Genomic DNA, 17,597 nt, shown 5'->3' with positions numbered 1-17,597 from the left:
AACAGGTCAGCACCTCAGGAGTAAATTGGGATGTGTAGAAAGGCCTCTTTATTGTGTCCTAAGTTTTCATAACTGTGACCTTAATTGCCTACCGTCTGTAAGCTTTTAGTGTCTTAACGACCGTTCCACAGGTTCATTGAACAAGCATGAGAAGCAGTGTTTAAACCCTTTACAATGAAGATCTGTGAAGTTATTTGGATTTTAACATTAACGAATTATCTTTGAAAGACAGGGTCCTGAAAAAGGGATGTTTCTTTTTTTGCTGAGTTTATATATATACAGATATATGTACAGTTGAAGTCAGAAGTTTATACATACAGTTTGGACACACCTACTCATTCAAGGGTTTTTCTTTATTTGTACTATTTTCTACATTGTAGAATAATATTGAAGACATCAACACTATAAAATAACATATGGAATCATGTAGTAACCAAAAAAGTGTTGAACAAATCAAAATATATTTTAGATTTTAGATTCTTCAAAGTAGCCATACTTTGCCTTGATGACAGCTTTGCACACTCTTGGCATTCTCTCAACCAGCTTCATGAGGTAGTCACCAGGCATTACCATCTTGAAAGAGTTCCCACATATGCTGAGCACTTATTGGCAGCTTTTCCTTCACTCTGCTGTCCAACCCATCCCAAACCATCTCAATTGGGTTGAGGTCAGGTGATTGTGGAGGCCAGGTCATTTGATGCAGCACTCCGTCACTCTCCTTCTTGGTTAAATAGCCCTTACACAGCCCGGAGGTGTGTTTGGGGTCATTGTCCTGTTGAAAATCAAATGATAGTCCCACTAAGTGCAAACCAGATGGGATGGCATATCACTGCAGAATGCTGTGGTAGCCATGCTGGTTAATTGTGCCTTGAACTCTAAATAAATCACAGATAGTGTCACCAGCAAAGCACCATCACACCTCCTCCTCCATGCATCACGGTGGGGACCAGACATGCAGAGATCATCCATTCCCCTACTCTGCATCTCAGAATATACAATTATGTATCATAATTATGAAACGCCCCCATCGCATTCATCTTAATAGTGAGACATTCCAATGGCCCACCAGATACTGAATCCTGATCCATTTCCAAATGGCACACTATTATCTATATAGCCAATAGGCGTGAAAAATATTCTGATGTGCCCTTGAGCAAGGCACTTAACTCAAATTTGCTCCAGGGGCACCGTACTACTCTGGCTGACCCTGTAAGGCAACACATTTCTCTGCAACTATCATGTGTATGTGACAACACCAAACACTGTTTTTTTTTGGGGGGGGGGGGGGCGGGACTGGAAAAGTTACATAACTGTAAAGATGGATGGTATCGTCAAATATGTGTCTTATTTACATGTATAATGTCAGTCACAGTATACATATACTGGGTATTGTTAATGTTGTCATTACATATACTGTTCAATTTACACACAGTATTTATTTCATGTTCATACATCATTTGGTTGAATATTGTGTTGTTGTCATATGTCAGTGTGGTGAATCTTACTGACACATGACCAATCACAGAGAATAGGTTTTATTTCTCAATTCAGCTAGCTACAAAATGTTCCACCACTTCAGAACCTGACAGAATACTAAGGGAGTTGTGATACTACATGCGTTTTGAGGACGTCAAATCTCACAATTGAATCTATGGTGTCGTTCAGAGAAGGTGTTTATTCATTCATCTCAGCGATTTGGTGTGCGTCACTATACAAAAAAGCAAACAAAAAAACATTTGTATGTCATTTTTTTGTTTCAGAGTGATATTACTATCATATTCATTTATTTGTATCATTATTATTTTACCATTAATAAACCACACGGGGAGATTAAACAAACACAATCCTCTTATCCTCTTATAAAAGTAAGGTCTCTCAGAAATACGAGTCTTTGCTTTGCATTTTTTTTATTTTCCCCAGAGCATCCAATACCTATGATACAGTGCCCAACTGGTCCCCCACCTTTCAGCACATATTCAATATCTTCACTGAACTGCATATTAATTTAGAAAAAAACAGGTCCTTTTTTTTCACGATAATCTCTTCACGTGAAGATCATTTTGCATTATTGTACAATGGTCATAGTCTGTAAATATATGTTGATATAAATAGTGGAACTATTGCAAACTTGCAGGAGAGTATGGATCGTTTAACTGTGTCATAATACTGATTATGAGTGAACAAAACATTAGGAACACCTGCTCTTTCCATGACATAGAATGACCAGGTGAATCCAGGTGAAAGCTATGATCCCTTATTGATGTCACTTGTTAAATCCACTTCAATCAGTGTAGATGAAGGGGAGGAGACAGGTTAAAGAACGATGTTTAAACCTTGAGACAATTGAGACATGGATTGTGTGTGTGCCATTCAGAGGATGAATGGGTAAGACAAAAAATTTGAACTGGGTATGGTAGTAGTTGCCAGGCGCACCGGATTGAGTGTGTTGAGAACGGCAGCGCTGCTGGGTTTTTCATGCTCAACAGTTTCCCGTGTGTATCAAGAATGGTCCACCACCCAAAGGACATCCAGCCAACTTGACACAGCTGTGGAAAGCATTGTCAACATTGATCAGCATCCTTGAGGAACGCTTTCAAGCCTTGCTGAGTCCATGCCCTGGTGAATGGAGGCTGTTCTGTGGGCAAAATGGGGTGCAACTCAATATTAAGCAGGTGTCCTTAATGTTTTGTACACTCAGTGTATGTATTTTTAAGACCACTTTTATGTATAAGACATAAAATTTACTATAATTTGTAATCATCGTGTTTTTTCCCTCTTCTTCATTTGTCATGACACCATCAAAATAAGGTGCATGACAGCAGCTGATGGAATGATACAGTTTTACTAAGACAATACTGAAATACTGACAAGGAAAACAGCAGTGTACCATTATACAGTATATACAGGTATCTGTCAGAATAAAGGAAACACCATCATAAAATATCATAGTAGGGCATTGGGCCACCACAAGCCACCAGAACATTTTCAGTGTGCCTTGGCATAGATTCTACAAGTGTCCGGAACTCTATTGGAGGGATACGACACCATTCTTCCTCAAGAAATTCCATAATTTGTTGTTTTGTTGACGGTGGTGGAAAACACTGTCCAAGGCGCCACTCCAGAATCTCCCATCAGTGTTCAATTGGCTTGAGAACTGGTGACTGAGATGGCCATGGAATATGGTTTATTTCATTTTCATGCTCATCAAAACGTTCAGTGACCACCCGTGCCCTGTGGATGGGGGCATTGTCATCCTGAAAGAGACCACTCCTATCACAATAGAAATGCTTCAGCATGGGTTGAAGGTGATCTCTCAGAATGGCTGTGTATTTATTGTTGTTTACCTTGCCCTCGAAGAGGTTGAATGGACCTAAATCATGCCAGGAAAATGCACTCACAGTAAAACAGAGCCGCCAGAACCCTAATCTACTCCAGTGTTTCCTTTATTTTGGCAGTTACCTGTATTTACTATATTTGATAAAGAGAATAAACACTTCACAAGTGAACTAGAGACATCGAGTCAGCACTGTATACAATCTTTGGAAAGAATGATACAGAGGATAAGAAATATTTCATTTTACGAGGACAATCATTGAAAAAGCCAGACAAAGGATACACAGAACAACATTTACAATGTGGGGAGGTGATATGTGCACATGTGCAAACCCAGAAGGTAAATACCATGACAATAAATTGCGATAAATTGCGATTGCGGGAAAAGCAACATGCTCTGGGAGCTCAGCCACTGCCCAGCATCTTAGTGGCCCGTTGGTTGGCTTCGTCAATCCTGGTCTTGTTAGAATCAGCCTGGAGAAGGAAAGGAAAGGACAGGAAAGGAAAGGAAAATGAAAGGAAAGGAAAGGAAAGAGAAAGAGAAAGAGAGAAAAAACATGAGTTATTTGTGGTTCTGTTTGTTTTCTCTTGGAACATTTTGCAGATAATATACGTAGATAATGGCACTTTGAGATGTGAGGCTATTGAGTCTCGGTTGTCATGTGTCAACAAATATTTGAACAACAACTCCTAATAATAGCATATAGACAATAAAAGACCAATAGAGGACCAATAGAGGACTAATACAGACGTGGACATCGATTAAAGGCAGGCCCCGTACTTCTCTGATTTAGAGGAGTTGGGTTAAATGCGGAAGACACATTTCAGTTGAATTCATTCAGTTGTGCAACTGACTAGGTATCCCCTTTCCCTTCCTTTTCCCAACAGAGGACAAATAGAGGACCAATAGAGGACCAACACAGGACCGATACAGGACAAATAAAGGACCAATAGAGGACAAAGGGCAGTACCTTCTCCATGATCCTGTCGATCTGACGATTCTGGGTGTCGATCTCATTGCCCATATCCAGGGCCATGTGGCGCAGGTTACCGATGATGCCTCCCACCTGTTCCAGGTTCTCATCCATCTCATTTTCCCGGGCATCATCTGTTACCCTGTGGTTTAGAAACTGAGTTAGGCTTGCATGCATCCAAACAAACACACAGTCATACTCGCTCGCTCGCTCACACACACACACACACACACACGTTTTTCTATCCTTTTCGAGATGTAGAATTAATTTCCATTCAAAATCCAATTTTCGCTAATGCCTAACCCTAATTGTAACTCTGACCACAAACCTAACCCCTAAGCTTAAAATAGCCTTTGTCCTCGCTGGGACTTGGGAAATGTTCTCACGAGGGAGAATTTTCCTTCTTTTACTATCCTTGTACTATCCTTGTGGGGACTTTTGGGGATTTCAGGTACCCACAAGGACAGAAGAACAAAGACCACACACTACATATGAAATAATATAATTCATAAAGGTAGTCATACATATTTCACCTTTAATTTTTCCTCCTTTGGGGACCTTCGCCTCCCATCAAACTCTCCATTCCATACAGCTCCCCCAAACCCAAACAACTGAATATCCCTGCCCCCTACATTAACCACCAACCCACCCGTTCCCTCCACGGCCCCCTCCCTAACCTGCCCCCTACATTAACCACCAACCCACCCGGTCCCTCCACGAACCCCTCCCTAACCTGCCCCCTACCAACTCACCCGGTCCCACCAACTCACCCGGTCCCTCCACGAACACCTCCCCCACCTCCCCCCTACATTAACCACCAACCCACCCGGTCCCTCAACGAACCCCTCCCTAACCTGCCCCCTACATTAACCACCAACCCACCCAGTCCCTCCACGAACCCCTCCCTCACCTGCCCCCTACATTAACCACCAACCCACCCGGTCCCTCCATTGCCCCCTCCCTCACCTGCGAACAAATCCTCCACTGATGGACATCTGTTCGCGGTCGTCCACCACACGGGCAGGCTGGCTGGCCACCACCCCATCCTGATTGTTCCCCCAAGCCTTGCTGCCGCCACTCTTCATCCTGGGGGGGATCGAGGAAGAGGAGGGTGAAGCTTAATCACTACTAGATATATTATCTATCAGGTCTATTTGTATCATCATGAATTAATCCACCACATAGAAAAATGAGAAACAAGTCAAAGACAACAGAAAGCAGGCATGGGTTTGGTCATTCCTTCATTCTCCAGTCTTAACATTGTTAGTGTGATGCGATGTCATATCTCAAAGGTATATATAACACACTGTACTCAGGCAAGTTTAGTATGTTGAGACACATACCTTTTCCCAGCTGAAAAATTTGACCTCTTACATTTTTACATGCATTTTGTAAACAACAGTTGGGATAACTCATTTTTTTCCACCCTCCCCAAAGCATTCCTTCACATTGAAATGCCCCACCCCTTCTCCCCCCTCCCAGGTTGCATCTGACATGCCACCCTATTCCCAACACACATCCACTACTTTTGGGAATAGGGTGGCTACATGTGACACAGAACAGAGAGACGAGGGTTTGACAAGACAACATAGAATAACAGGACTGGACTGCCACATAGGGGAAGAACTGGAAAAGAAAACGAAGCAGAGGGACATAACAAGAGTACACTTCTTTTTTTAATGTCAAGTATTTTGTTCACGTCGTGAATCTATCTAGGATATGTTATTTTGGGGTGGAAGGTGGCCTAGTGGTTAGAACGTTGCGCCAGCAACTGAAAGGTTGCTGGGTCGTATCCCCGAGCTGACAAGGTATAAATCTGTCGTTCTGGTCCTGAACAAGGCAGTTAACCCACTTTTCCCCGATCGGCCATCATTGTAAATAGGAATTCGTTCTTAACTGACTGCCTAGTTAAATAAAGAAAAATAATATCAGGTAGTGTTAAAGGGATACTTTGGGATGTTGGCAATGACTGGATGTCTATGGTATCTACTAGCATGCTAGCAGTTACCATAGACTTCCAGTCATTGTGCTAATGCTAGTTAGCATTTGCACTAATGTTCATTAGCCACTTCATTCAAACTGCACACAGAGGCATACACATGGTATCCAGTTGGATATGACTCTGGGGAAATAGATGATGAAACCAGGAAGTATCCCTTTAAGGTCGATCAGTGAACAGTGTATTATTATGGCATTCTTGGTCATTCTTTTGTCTTTGACAAAATGTTGGCTTCCTCTATTTCAGGGGGTAAGTAATATTTATGCAGTACCTGTAGTGCCTTGAGTGCAAGAAATGCCCTTGATAAATTAAATGTAATATTATTAGTAGTAGGTTAATTATTAGCAGGTTAACCAAGATGAATTTAAAACAAATTATGTAGCTGTATCTAGATTTGTCTAGCAAGACCCTTGCTGTCTCTGCCTGGCCAGTTCCCCTCTTTCCACTGGGATTCTCTGCCTCTAACCCTATTACAGGGGCTTAGTCACTGGCTTACTGGGGCTCTCTCATGCCGTCCCTGGAAGGGGTGCATCACCTGAGTGGGATGATTCACTGATGTGGTCATCCTGTCTGGGTTGGCGCCCCCCTTTGGGTTGTGCCATGGCGGAGATCTTTGCGGGCTATACTCAGCTTTGTCTCAGGATGGTAAGTTGGTGGTTGAAGATATCCCTCTAGTGGTGTGGGGGCTGTGCTTTGGCAAAGTGGGTGGGGTTATATCCTTCCTGTTTGGCCCTGTCCGGGGGTGTCCTCGGATGGGGCCACAGTGTCTCCTGACCCCTCCTGTCTCAGCCTCCAGTATTTATGCTGCAGTAGTTTATGTGTCGGGGGGCTGGGATCAGTTTGTTATATCTGGAGTACTTCTCCTGTCCAATTCGGTGTCCTGTGTGAATCTAAGTGTGCGTTCTCTAATTCTCTCCTTCTCTCTCTCGGAGGACCTGAGCCCTAGGACCATGCCCCAGGACTACCTGACATGATGACTCCTTGCTGTCCCCAGTCCACCTGGCCGTGCTGCTGCTTCAGTTTCAACTGTTCTGCCTTATTATTATTCGACCATGCTGGTCATTTATGAACATTTGAACATCTTGGCCATGTTCTGTTATAATCTCTACCCGGCACAGCCAGAAGAGGACTGGCCACCCCACATAGCCTGGTTCCTCTCTAGGTTTCTTCCTAGGTTTTGGCCTTTCTAGAGAGTTTTTCCTAACCACCGTGCTTCTAGACCTGCATTGCTTGCTGTTTGCGTTTTAGGCTGGGTTTCTGTACAGCACTTTGAGATATCAGCTGATGTACGAAGGGCTATATAAATAAATTTGATTTGATTTTGATTTGATTTGCTATGTACTCTGTCTGACAAAGATCTTAATATGACAGGCAGCTTCTATGGTGGCTTAGGAGGCCCTGGTGCGAGTCTATGCTTCAGGCTCATTTTAATGAGTCTACAAGTACACTGCAGTTGTCAAAATATGAACCACCATCACAAACTGTCTGTCTGTGTGAAATGTATGTCATACTGTGTTTTGTATGCAATTATTAATTTTAATACCATTCAACACAGAGCATAAGAGGACCCTGAGTTATAATGTCTATCTTGACTTCTCTTTCTTTCCTCTCCCTAAAACCATGCCTGTCTTTCCTCTAAGTAACCAAATGGCTTGGTTGGATTAAGCCTTTCTGTAACCTCGACGCTCGAGGAGGGTAGATATTTCTTGTTTTATCAGACGATGGAGAAGATGGCTGATTCTGACCTCTCCCACTGAGCTAGTATTTATAGAACTGGACTGAGGCGATGATTACACAGACCACTGTGGTAAAACACACACCGTCAGGCACACTGGCGACGCTCCTCTCTTCCTACATTCACTTTGACTCAGTTATGTAATACAATTTGTTTTACATGCAACAGTTAGGTTATCTAATTCCTTCGACATGCCATTTGCAACGTTCTCTATCACTCTCTCGTTTTATGAGGTAAAAATGTGTTGTTGTTTTTTTTTAAGTGAGAAACTCCCAAGTTCCCTGATCAGAGTGAATCTGTTTTAGTAACATACTGTATACCCTCCTTGGACTTACATACTGTACTTGGATATGATGTCAATCAGACAACAAGAGAGACCTCATCAGGGTTAACTAACCCTTTGACCCACAGGCTCATAGTCCCAATAATCCTACTAGTGAAGAAGATTAAGTTGGATATGGTTGGATGAGGAATAAGAAAAGAGACCTACAATACAGGTTAAATCCAGGGGATCGAGTTCTTGTCTCCAGTATAGATCTAGATATCTAGAACAAAGCCCCGGGTTTCAGTCAACAGGGTATCTTGCCTACAGTATATATGATCTGGCTGACCTAGATCTGCGCTGCTTCCCTGGGGCTGCATGGGAAGAAGGGGGCACACAGTTACCACAGTGCTCTGTGGGAGTGGCGGTAGGATACTGCATAGGCAATGAAGCATAGTATCCATTTGTTTTTAGAATAATCATTTGGTTTTTGTAGCCTATTATAACCTGTTTGCGTCTGGGACCAGGAGACTGAATAACAGCTTCTATCTCAAGGCCATCAGACTGTTAAATAGCCATCAGTAGCACATTAGAGGCTCCTGCCTATATACATAAACTTGAAAAAACTGGCCACTTTAATAAATGGAACACTAGTCACTTTAATAATATTTATATATTTTGCACTATTCATCTCATATGTATATATAATTCCATTCTATTCTACTTTACCTTAGTCTATGCCGCTCTGGCATTGCTCGTCAATATATTTATATATTCTTAATTCCATTCCTTTACTTAGATTTGTGTGCATTGGGTATATGTTGTGAAACTGTTAGATATTACTTGTTAGATATTACTGCACTGTTGGAGCTAGAAACACAATCATTTTGCTACACCCACAATAACATGTGCTAAACACATGTATGTGACCAATAACATTTGATTTGATTAAAAATTAATGTTATTTTATGTTTATTATTATCACAATTACTGATTATCCCTTATTCTATTTTTTTCCAGTCACTACCATAATAGTGGCAAATTAATGGGACCCAATTTAGCACCCAATTATATGACAAGTAACAGGAGTTCATCATGATCATCATCATCATCAGCATCATTTTTTCAACATGTGTACCATTAATATGAGCTGCATCATCAGCATGCATGGCATTCAATGGTCATGCTCTCCAGTCATTCCAGTCAGTAGTCATTCGTGGGTTCGGGGTGCAGAGTTCACAGTTGCAAGGAGAGAGACAGAGATCTGTCTGCATGACGTGCAATTACTGATCTGTTCTGCAGATCTCAGGTTATTTGGGTGTCTGACCATGTCGTATTTACATGCAGATGAAGAAAACTGACAAGCAGTCCTGGAATCTTATAGTGGCTTAGATCAAAACTATAGTGGCTATGAAAGTAATAGTAACAATAGTGGCCATGAAAGTAATAGTAACAAAAGTGGCTATGAAAGTAATAGTGGCTACAGTGGCTTTGATAGTCCGGCAAGAGGAGGGAGGAGAATGGTGCTGTTACGTGACGATACGTTTGCTTGGACGAGAAGGGATCTTGGAGAAGGGAGCTTGGAGAATGGCACTTAGAATATGGTGTTTGTGGAAGGGTGCATGGAGAAGGGTGCTTGGAGGAAGGTGCCTGGAGAAGCCCCTGCTGATGAGTTTTGGCCTGACTTATAGAAGGATAGGAGTCAATACTTTTGGTAGGATGGTGTGTTAAGGGGCCATAGAAAGTCTCTCCTGTCTGTCTAGCATTAATAATTAGGGACAGCAAGTGTTTGGACATTTGTGGGCAGTATTCAGCTTGGCTATTATGCTGTTGAGGAGAACTCCAATATAGTCTACATGCTGAATAAGCTAACACTGCATTGTTAAGGGGTTGAAAACCTCCATACACTGTTCTCACACCTTTGTTGATTGTTGGCTGTGACAGATGAGCCTGTGGGGAGCTCCCGAGCCGAGTCTGGGGATTCCACAAGATATTCTGGGATATGTCTAGAGGCCTGTCCGGATTATTACCAGAGTGAGACCCATGAGGACCTGAGGCTCCTGTCAGTCACCACTGTATGTGTGTGTGTGTGTGTGCGTGTGTGTGTGCGTGTGTGCGTGTGTGCGTGTGTGTGTGTGTGTGTGTGTGTGTGTGTGTGTGTGTGTGTGTGTGTGTGTGTGTGTGTGTGTGTGTGTGTGTGTGTGTGTGTGTGTGTGTGTGTGTGTGTGTGTGTGTGTGTGTGTGTGTGTGTGTGTGTGTGTGTAGAACGTGTGTGTGACATAATGTCGTGTGTGTGGGTGTGTGCACATATATTACCAGTCAAAGGTTTTGACACACCTACTTATTCAAGGGTTTGTCTTTATTTGTACTATTTTCTACATTGTAGAATAATTTTGAAGACATCATAACAATGAAATAACGCATATGGAATCATGTAGTAACAAAAAAATGTTAAACAAATCAAAATATACTTTGCCATGATAACAGCTTTGCACACTGTTGGCATTCTCTCAACCAGCTTCATGAGGTAGTCACCTGGAATGCTTTCCCAACAGTCTTGAAAGAGTTCCCACATATGCTGAGCACTTGTTGGCTGCTTTTCCTCCACTCTGCGGTCCAACTCATCCCAAACCATCTCAATTGTGTTGAGGTCAGGTGATTGTGGAGGCCAGGTCATTTGATGCAGCACTCCTACACTCTCCTTATTGGTCAAATAGGCCTTACACAGTTTGGAGGTGTGTTGGGTCATTGTCCTGTTGAAAATCAAATGATAGTCCCACTAAGCGCAAACCAGATGAGATGGCGTTTCGCTACAGAACGCTGTGTTAGCCATGCTGGTTAATTGTGCCTTAAATTCTAAATAAATCCCAGACGGTGTCAACAGCTAAGCACCCCCACACCATCACACCTCCTCCTCCATGCTTCACGGTGGGACCCACATGTGCGTATATAATCCATTCACCTACTCTACATCTCACAAAGATGTAGTCTGCGTCTCACTCTGCGTCTCACTCCGCGTCTCACAAAAATCTCATATTTGGACTCATCAGACCAAAGGACAGATTTCCACCATTCTAATGTCCATTGCTCATGTTTATTGGTCCAAACAAGTCTCTTGTTCTTATTGGTGTCCTTTAGTAGTGGTTTCTTTGCAGCAATTTGACCACAAAGACTTGATTCACGCAGTCTCCTCTGAACAGATGATATTGAGATGTGTCTGTTACTTGAACTCTGCAAAGCGTTAACTTGGGCTGCAATCTGAGGTGCAGTTAATTGCTAATTTCTGAGGCTGGTAACTCTAATGAACGTATCCTCTGCAGCAAAGGTAACTCTGGTTCTTCCTTTCCTGTGGCGGTCCTCATGAGAGCCAGTTTCATCATATCGCTTGATGGTTTTTGCGACTGCACTTGAAGAAACTTTCAAAGTTCTTGAAATTTTCCGGATTGAATGACCTTCATTGTTACGGTAATGATGGACTGTCATTTCTCTTTGCTTATTTGAGCTGCTCTTGACAAAATATGGAATTGGTCTTTTACCAAATAGGGATATCTTCAACTGATTGGCTCAAAACGCATTAAAAAGGAAAGAAATTCCACAAATTAACTTTTAACAAGGCACACCTGTTAATTGAAATGCATTCCAGGTACCTCATGAAGCTGGTTGAGAGAATGCCAAGAGTGTGCAAAGCTGTCATTAAGGCAAATGGTGGCTACTTTGAAAAATCTCAAATATAAAATAAATGTAACACTTTTTTGGTTACTACATAATTCCATGTGTTATTTCATAGTTTTGATGTCTTCACTATTATTCTACAATGTCGAAAATAGTAACAATAAAGAAAAACCCTGGAATGAGTAGGTGTCCAAACTTTTGACTGGTACTGTATGTGTATGTATGAGTGTGTGTCAAGAGGTCTTACGAGAGTATCAGAGGATTGAGGGGAGGAGTCAGTCTGGTTAGAGCTTGAGCAGACTAACGCACTGCTGGCCACTATGACGTCACTTCCACCTTGGTTAATGGCAGGCAGGCTGGCAGGCAAGCATCACCTACTTGTTACATGGGCAGGAGCAAATACCACAGAATTTTCCTAGATCGTTCAAATTCTTTTCTGCATCCTTCATGTCCTTATTGATTTGGTCCATTCCCTCTTCGATGCGCTCCAGTTGCTCTGATTAAACACAAGTAATTCATCCCCCACAGAACGAAGCACGTGAGAAGAAAAGGAAAGGAAAGAAAGGAAGGAAGGTAGGAGGAGAGAAGACAAAGAAGAGAAGACAACAGATTCAGACACTCACTGTGACGAAAGGGGGAAAAAATGGACGCCACCACAAGTGAAGAACCTTTGGGCTCGTTGGGTCAGTACCTACTTGTTACAGGGACATATGATAAGACCACAGCATTTCCCTAAATCTTTTAAACTTTTCTCGGCCTCCTTCATGTCTTGGTTGATATGGTTCATGCCATCTTCAACACGATCGAGTTGTTCTGGTCAGGACAAAGGGATGACAGCAGTGGAATGAATTTGATTGACTATTTGACAGAAAGATATGAGTCATGAGCAGCATTAAGCTGTATACAATATGATATAATCTATATGAGTTTCTATTGCGTGCATGCATCAGTAAACTGGTATAATATGTGATGATGGATCTTCACGCCAGAGAGGTACTGAATAAAGTTAAGCCTGAGACTGTCAGTTGCAATATATTCTTTAGATTTTCATTTTACAGAAAGAAGCCTTTTAGTGTTGAAAAGTACGCAAAACAAAATATTTGTGGTTTATTACTCATTGGCGAGGGGATTTATTATTTTTTAAATCTAAAGATACCATCATAAACGGTTTGCCATGGCTGTAGCATCACGGCAAATCTGAAATCCTACCGATCCTATACTACACCTAGGAGGTGAGCTGTTTTTGGGCAGTGTGGACATTGGGTCAAGGCATGAATATGGTAGCTGGATTGATGTTATTGGTGTAGGGAATGAATTGAAAAGAAAATGTGTGGGAGGGGATTAATGATACCGGGTAGGCAGGTGGGTGGATGGACAACTCTGATGTTCGGGTTTAGGAGGTTGCGTATGAATTACGTGCAGCACGTGTTATAGTAAGATGAGGTTGGAAAGTAGAGTAGAGTAGGTCAGGAATGCAGTCAAGGCTTAAGCCAATTGATAATGTCCACCTTTGTAAAAATTCCCGGCATGCTTTTATACACAAGTACTGTAGAAACAACTAAGTCATGTGACCTTTACTTGAACAGCGGCGACTAAGAGGAACGTCAAATGGAAATAAGGTGATGTTGAACGGGTATTTTTCTTCCGCTCAGTATCAACATAATCAATTGACCACTTAATGGATTACGAGCAAGTGCACAGGAAACATTTCAACCGTCAACAAAATCTCTGTTCGTTTACATGGGTATCTAAAATATTGCTATTTGAGTGTTTTTGTACCTTCATCCATATATATGTCTTTTTTAATGCACAAAGCCCTTAAAATAACTCAATAACTCAATATAAACCAGAATCTGTCATTCTAGCTAGCCACTTCAAAGCATGCACTGTTAAGTTATTCATAGCAAAAATTCAGATGCAAGGCGGGGCACAAAGTCCTATTGGTTTTCCCTCCCAGAAGACATCCAACACTTACCTCCTTGCTCGTCCAACATAACCAAAGTCCTGATACCAGCATCTTTACTCTACTCCCCGAATAACCGCAGAGAAGAAGGAAGGGGTGAGCGGAAGAAGGAAGGGATGAAGGGGAGGAAGGAAGGGATGAAAAGGAAGGAAACAAGGAGAAAGAGAGAGGTAGGATCAGTAAGGGAGTATACAGAAGCCATGTAGAATGGAGATTAGATGGCAAGGCAACGTGATAGAAAAACAGGATGACACCGTCAGAAACACCTCACGCTTTAGACAAAGTTAGATCAAGGTCTTGCGATTTGCTCAACAACAAAAAATCTCACAATAGGGGTAACATTGTCTGAATCGCAACAGCCTGATAACATTAGCATATTCGTATAGGAGAGTATCAACGTTTGGGGCGAGCAATATGCAGCCACTGCATTGTATAAATATATGTTACATTTTTTTTAGTAGATGCTCTTATCCAGAGCAATGAGGGGATTTGAACCAGCAACCTTTTGGTTATTGGGCCAACAAGCTTAACCACTAGGCTACCTGCCACCCTATAATTTATGCTGTAAATTAGCATTCGGGTTCCCAGACAAATCCCAAAGTAGTAAAGAATGACTCCCAGGGGGTTTACAAATCAAACACGATCCCCATACTGCACTGCACTGATCCCTTCAGCTCTGCTCAACACTACCACGTTATGCAAACCATATAGATGGAGATGGATACACCTTGATCCCATCATTAAGTATTTGGAAATGCAGTTGCTTGTTTGTTTGCATGAAAAATAAAATGTTCTCACTTATTTGTTATGATGAAAGAGAGAGAGAGACAACAACTTAAAATCAAACAGAATCTGTGCTCCAAACCAGTGTGGTGACACACTCTTATCGCTGAACAATTATCACACATAATCATCTGATTAATCATAGCAGTCTGACTAATGTGTCGCTCTATTCCTCTCTCATCCTTTATAGCTCCCTCTCTCATCCTTTATAGCTCCCTCTCTCATCCTTTATAGCTCCTCTCTCCGCTCTCCTTCTTTTTCTCCTCTTAAGTCTTCCCTTTCGCCAGACAGCCCCTCCCTCTATCTTCACAGACGCTCGTCTGTTTGTCACGTCTGAGGTGCTGGTATCTTTTTCTCCCTCTCTTCCTCCAGTATTGACAGGGAGGTGCTGGTATCTTTCTCTCCCTCTCTTCCTCCAGTATTGACAGGGAGGTGCTGGTATATTTCTCTCCCTCTCTTCCTCCAGTATTGACAGGGAGGTGCTGGTATCTTTCTCTCCCTCTCTTCCTCCAGTATTGACAGGGAGGTGCTGGTATATTTCTCTCCCTCACTTCCTCCAGTATTGACAGGGAGGTGCTGGTATCTTTCTTTCCCTCTCTCCCTCCAGTATTGACAGGGAGGTGCTGGTATCTTTCTCTCCCTCTCTCCCTCCAGTATTGACAGGGAGGTGCTGGTATCTTTCTCTCCCTCTCTTCCTCCAGTATTGACAGGGAGGTGCTGGTATCTTTCTCCCCCTCTCTTCCTCCAGTATTGACAGGGAGGTGCTGGTATCTTTCTCTCCCTCTCTTCCTATAGTATTGACAGGGAGGTGCTGGTATCTTTCTCTCCCTCTCTTCCTCCAGTATTGACAGGGAGGTGCTGGTATCTTTCTCCCCCTCTCTTCCTCCAGTATTGACAGGGAGGTGCTGGTATCTTTCTCCCCCTCTCTTCCTCCAGTATTGACAGAGAGGTGCTGGTATCTTACCCATGTCAATACCATGCACTGTTCTGAGGCAGATACTGTACAGTACACTAAGAGCTGTGACACAGCTTGCATTGTATTCTGGCTTGGCGTTGTAAACACTGTAAGTATGAATGGTTTCTTTCTCTAACCTCTTCCACCAGCTGTAGCATACGACGAGTGCTCTCCAGCGACTGTGGACAGAAAGGAGAAGAAAGTTAGAATTGGAAAGCATGAGAAGACATGACAGATGTAGGTTGACGAAGCTCCATAGACATCACACCCTATGTTTGTGAAATGGAATTGCCTGGAATTGGGACGTAGACACTGGAATCGATAACCAATACAATCAACATGGCAATACAATCAACATGATGATCATTTGGAAAGCCAATGAATTATCTGTCATTTCATACATATTCCATTGATAAGAAAATGTCAATATAATGTGCATCAGTAGGTTGAATGGTGAAAATAGAACTCTGATGTAACTACCCGCAAAAGTGAGTCAGTCAGTTATAATATGTGTTTTCTTTAGAGGCACAGAAACCATCACAACTATACTGTGGAATCAATACATTTCAAGATGTGGAAGTATTAAAGAACTTGTACTGTAAATGTATTTGAATTCAAATAAGATTTTTTTTAAACAGTGCTTCTAATTTTTTGTATCATTCAAAGCGATATAAACCCTGTTTTTAAATAACTGCATAAAGTCTGCTTTGATAGCTTAGGATCCCAGACCCCTTCTCAACCTCTACAATTGATGGCCAGCTAGCATCAATTATTTTGAATACATAAGTATTTTGAATACTTCTCAGAAAACCAAATATTTGAAGGTAATATGCAAGTTATAAAATAATATATATATATATATATTTATTTGATGGATGCCAAATACTTGATGAAGAGCCTAAAACTACAACAGTTAGTTGAATTAGTCTAAATATGTGATCATAAGCACATGGTTTGGAGGGCTCTTAGATATGAATAATAATATAGCCTATAGCCTAGAATTAATTACATGAGGGACATGGAATCAATTCAACATTGGAGTAGACCACTTTTACAGCTTCAAAATAATTAACAAATCATAGTTACAACTATAATTATCCTAGGTCTGGCACACACATAAACTAACACTCATCCACACGCACGCACACACATACACATCACACACACCACTATTATGTAAGAACGGAACCAGGTGGACTCTCCCTCCACCTGACACACAGACCCTGGCATTGCACAGTCGGAGCCAGGAGCTGTAAGCCCGAGGCTGGGCCATCAGCATGTTACAGTACCCTCCCTGTACATCTGCCCTGCTTGTCCTCTATAGGAGCTGGCTGCTGCTGACAGGAGGAAGTCATCTAGTGGGGCTAGATTGTGATACAATGTGTGATACAGTCAAATGTATTCGGAAAAAAAAACAAGAAGGATTTGACTGGATCTGTTTAAGTTGATTTTATGTCAAGAGGAGAGTGAGAAATTCACATTTCCTCAATTCTACAGCTAAAACATACAGATGTTTTAATTCTATAGCTAAAGCATACAGATGGTTTTGAAGTGTAGTTGCATATGCTTAAATTTGTATGATTTTCTGTGTAGGCTTGAGTGTCTCTCAGGTGTCTACAAATCTGTTGGAAATGTGGTATACAGTAGCATGGGTTGGGGCTGTGCTGCTCACCTCATCTCCAAGCTGGTCGGCGCGTTGCTGCATATCAGACAGCTCGTTGCGCATGTCCAAGTCTTCAGCCATGGCTGATGGCTGTGCGTGGTGGAGCTGGTCTCCAACGGGGAAGAGTAGGTTCTAATGGGAGGCCGGGGATAGGCTAGAGGTGGAAGGGAGATACAAAACAACAACCATTAGCATGATAAGCTAAATAATATCCTTTAGCACAATAAGCTTAGCAACAGTCACTGTAGCACTGTAAGC

General features: G+C 42.1%; 1 protein-coding gene across 1 annotated transcript in view; it reads right to left on the bottom strand.

The window, feature by feature from the left end:
- Positions 1 to 1,811: 1,811 nt before the first annotated feature.
- Positions 1,812 to 17,597, bottom strand: part of LOC135505756 (synaptosomal-associated protein 25-A-like) — a 56,279-nt gene continuing 40,493 nt past the window's right edge. The window contains exons 2-8 of the mRNA XM_064924856.1: positions 17,349 to 17,493; positions 15,814 to 15,855; positions 13,951 to 13,999; positions 12,354 to 12,471; positions 5,274 to 5,393; positions 4,305 to 4,449; positions 1,812 to 3,807 (exon numbers count right to left, since the gene is read on the bottom strand). Coding sequence (XP_064780928.1) covers positions 3,739 to 3,807; positions 4,305 to 4,449; positions 5,274 to 5,393; positions 12,354 to 12,471; positions 13,951 to 13,999; positions 15,814 to 15,855; positions 17,349 to 17,420 — 615 coding nt within the window. The 5' untranslated portion in view covers positions 17,421 to 17,493 and the 3' untranslated portion in view covers positions 1,812 to 3,738. The remainder of the gene's footprint in view (positions 3,808 to 4,304; positions 4,450 to 5,273; positions 5,394 to 12,353; positions 12,472 to 13,950; positions 14,000 to 15,813; positions 15,856 to 17,348; positions 17,494 to 17,597) is intronic.

This window comes from Oncorhynchus masou, chromosome 19 (genome assembly GCF_036934945.1).
Source record: "Oncorhynchus masou masou isolate Uvic2021 chromosome 19, UVic_Omas_1.1, whole genome shotgun sequence".
Lineage (NCBI taxonomy): Eukaryota > Metazoa > Chordata > Actinopteri > Salmoniformes > Salmonidae > Oncorhynchus > Oncorhynchus masou.
The sequence above is the reverse complement of the archived record's forward strand: the minus strand, read 5'-3'. Positions and strand labels throughout refer to the sequence as shown.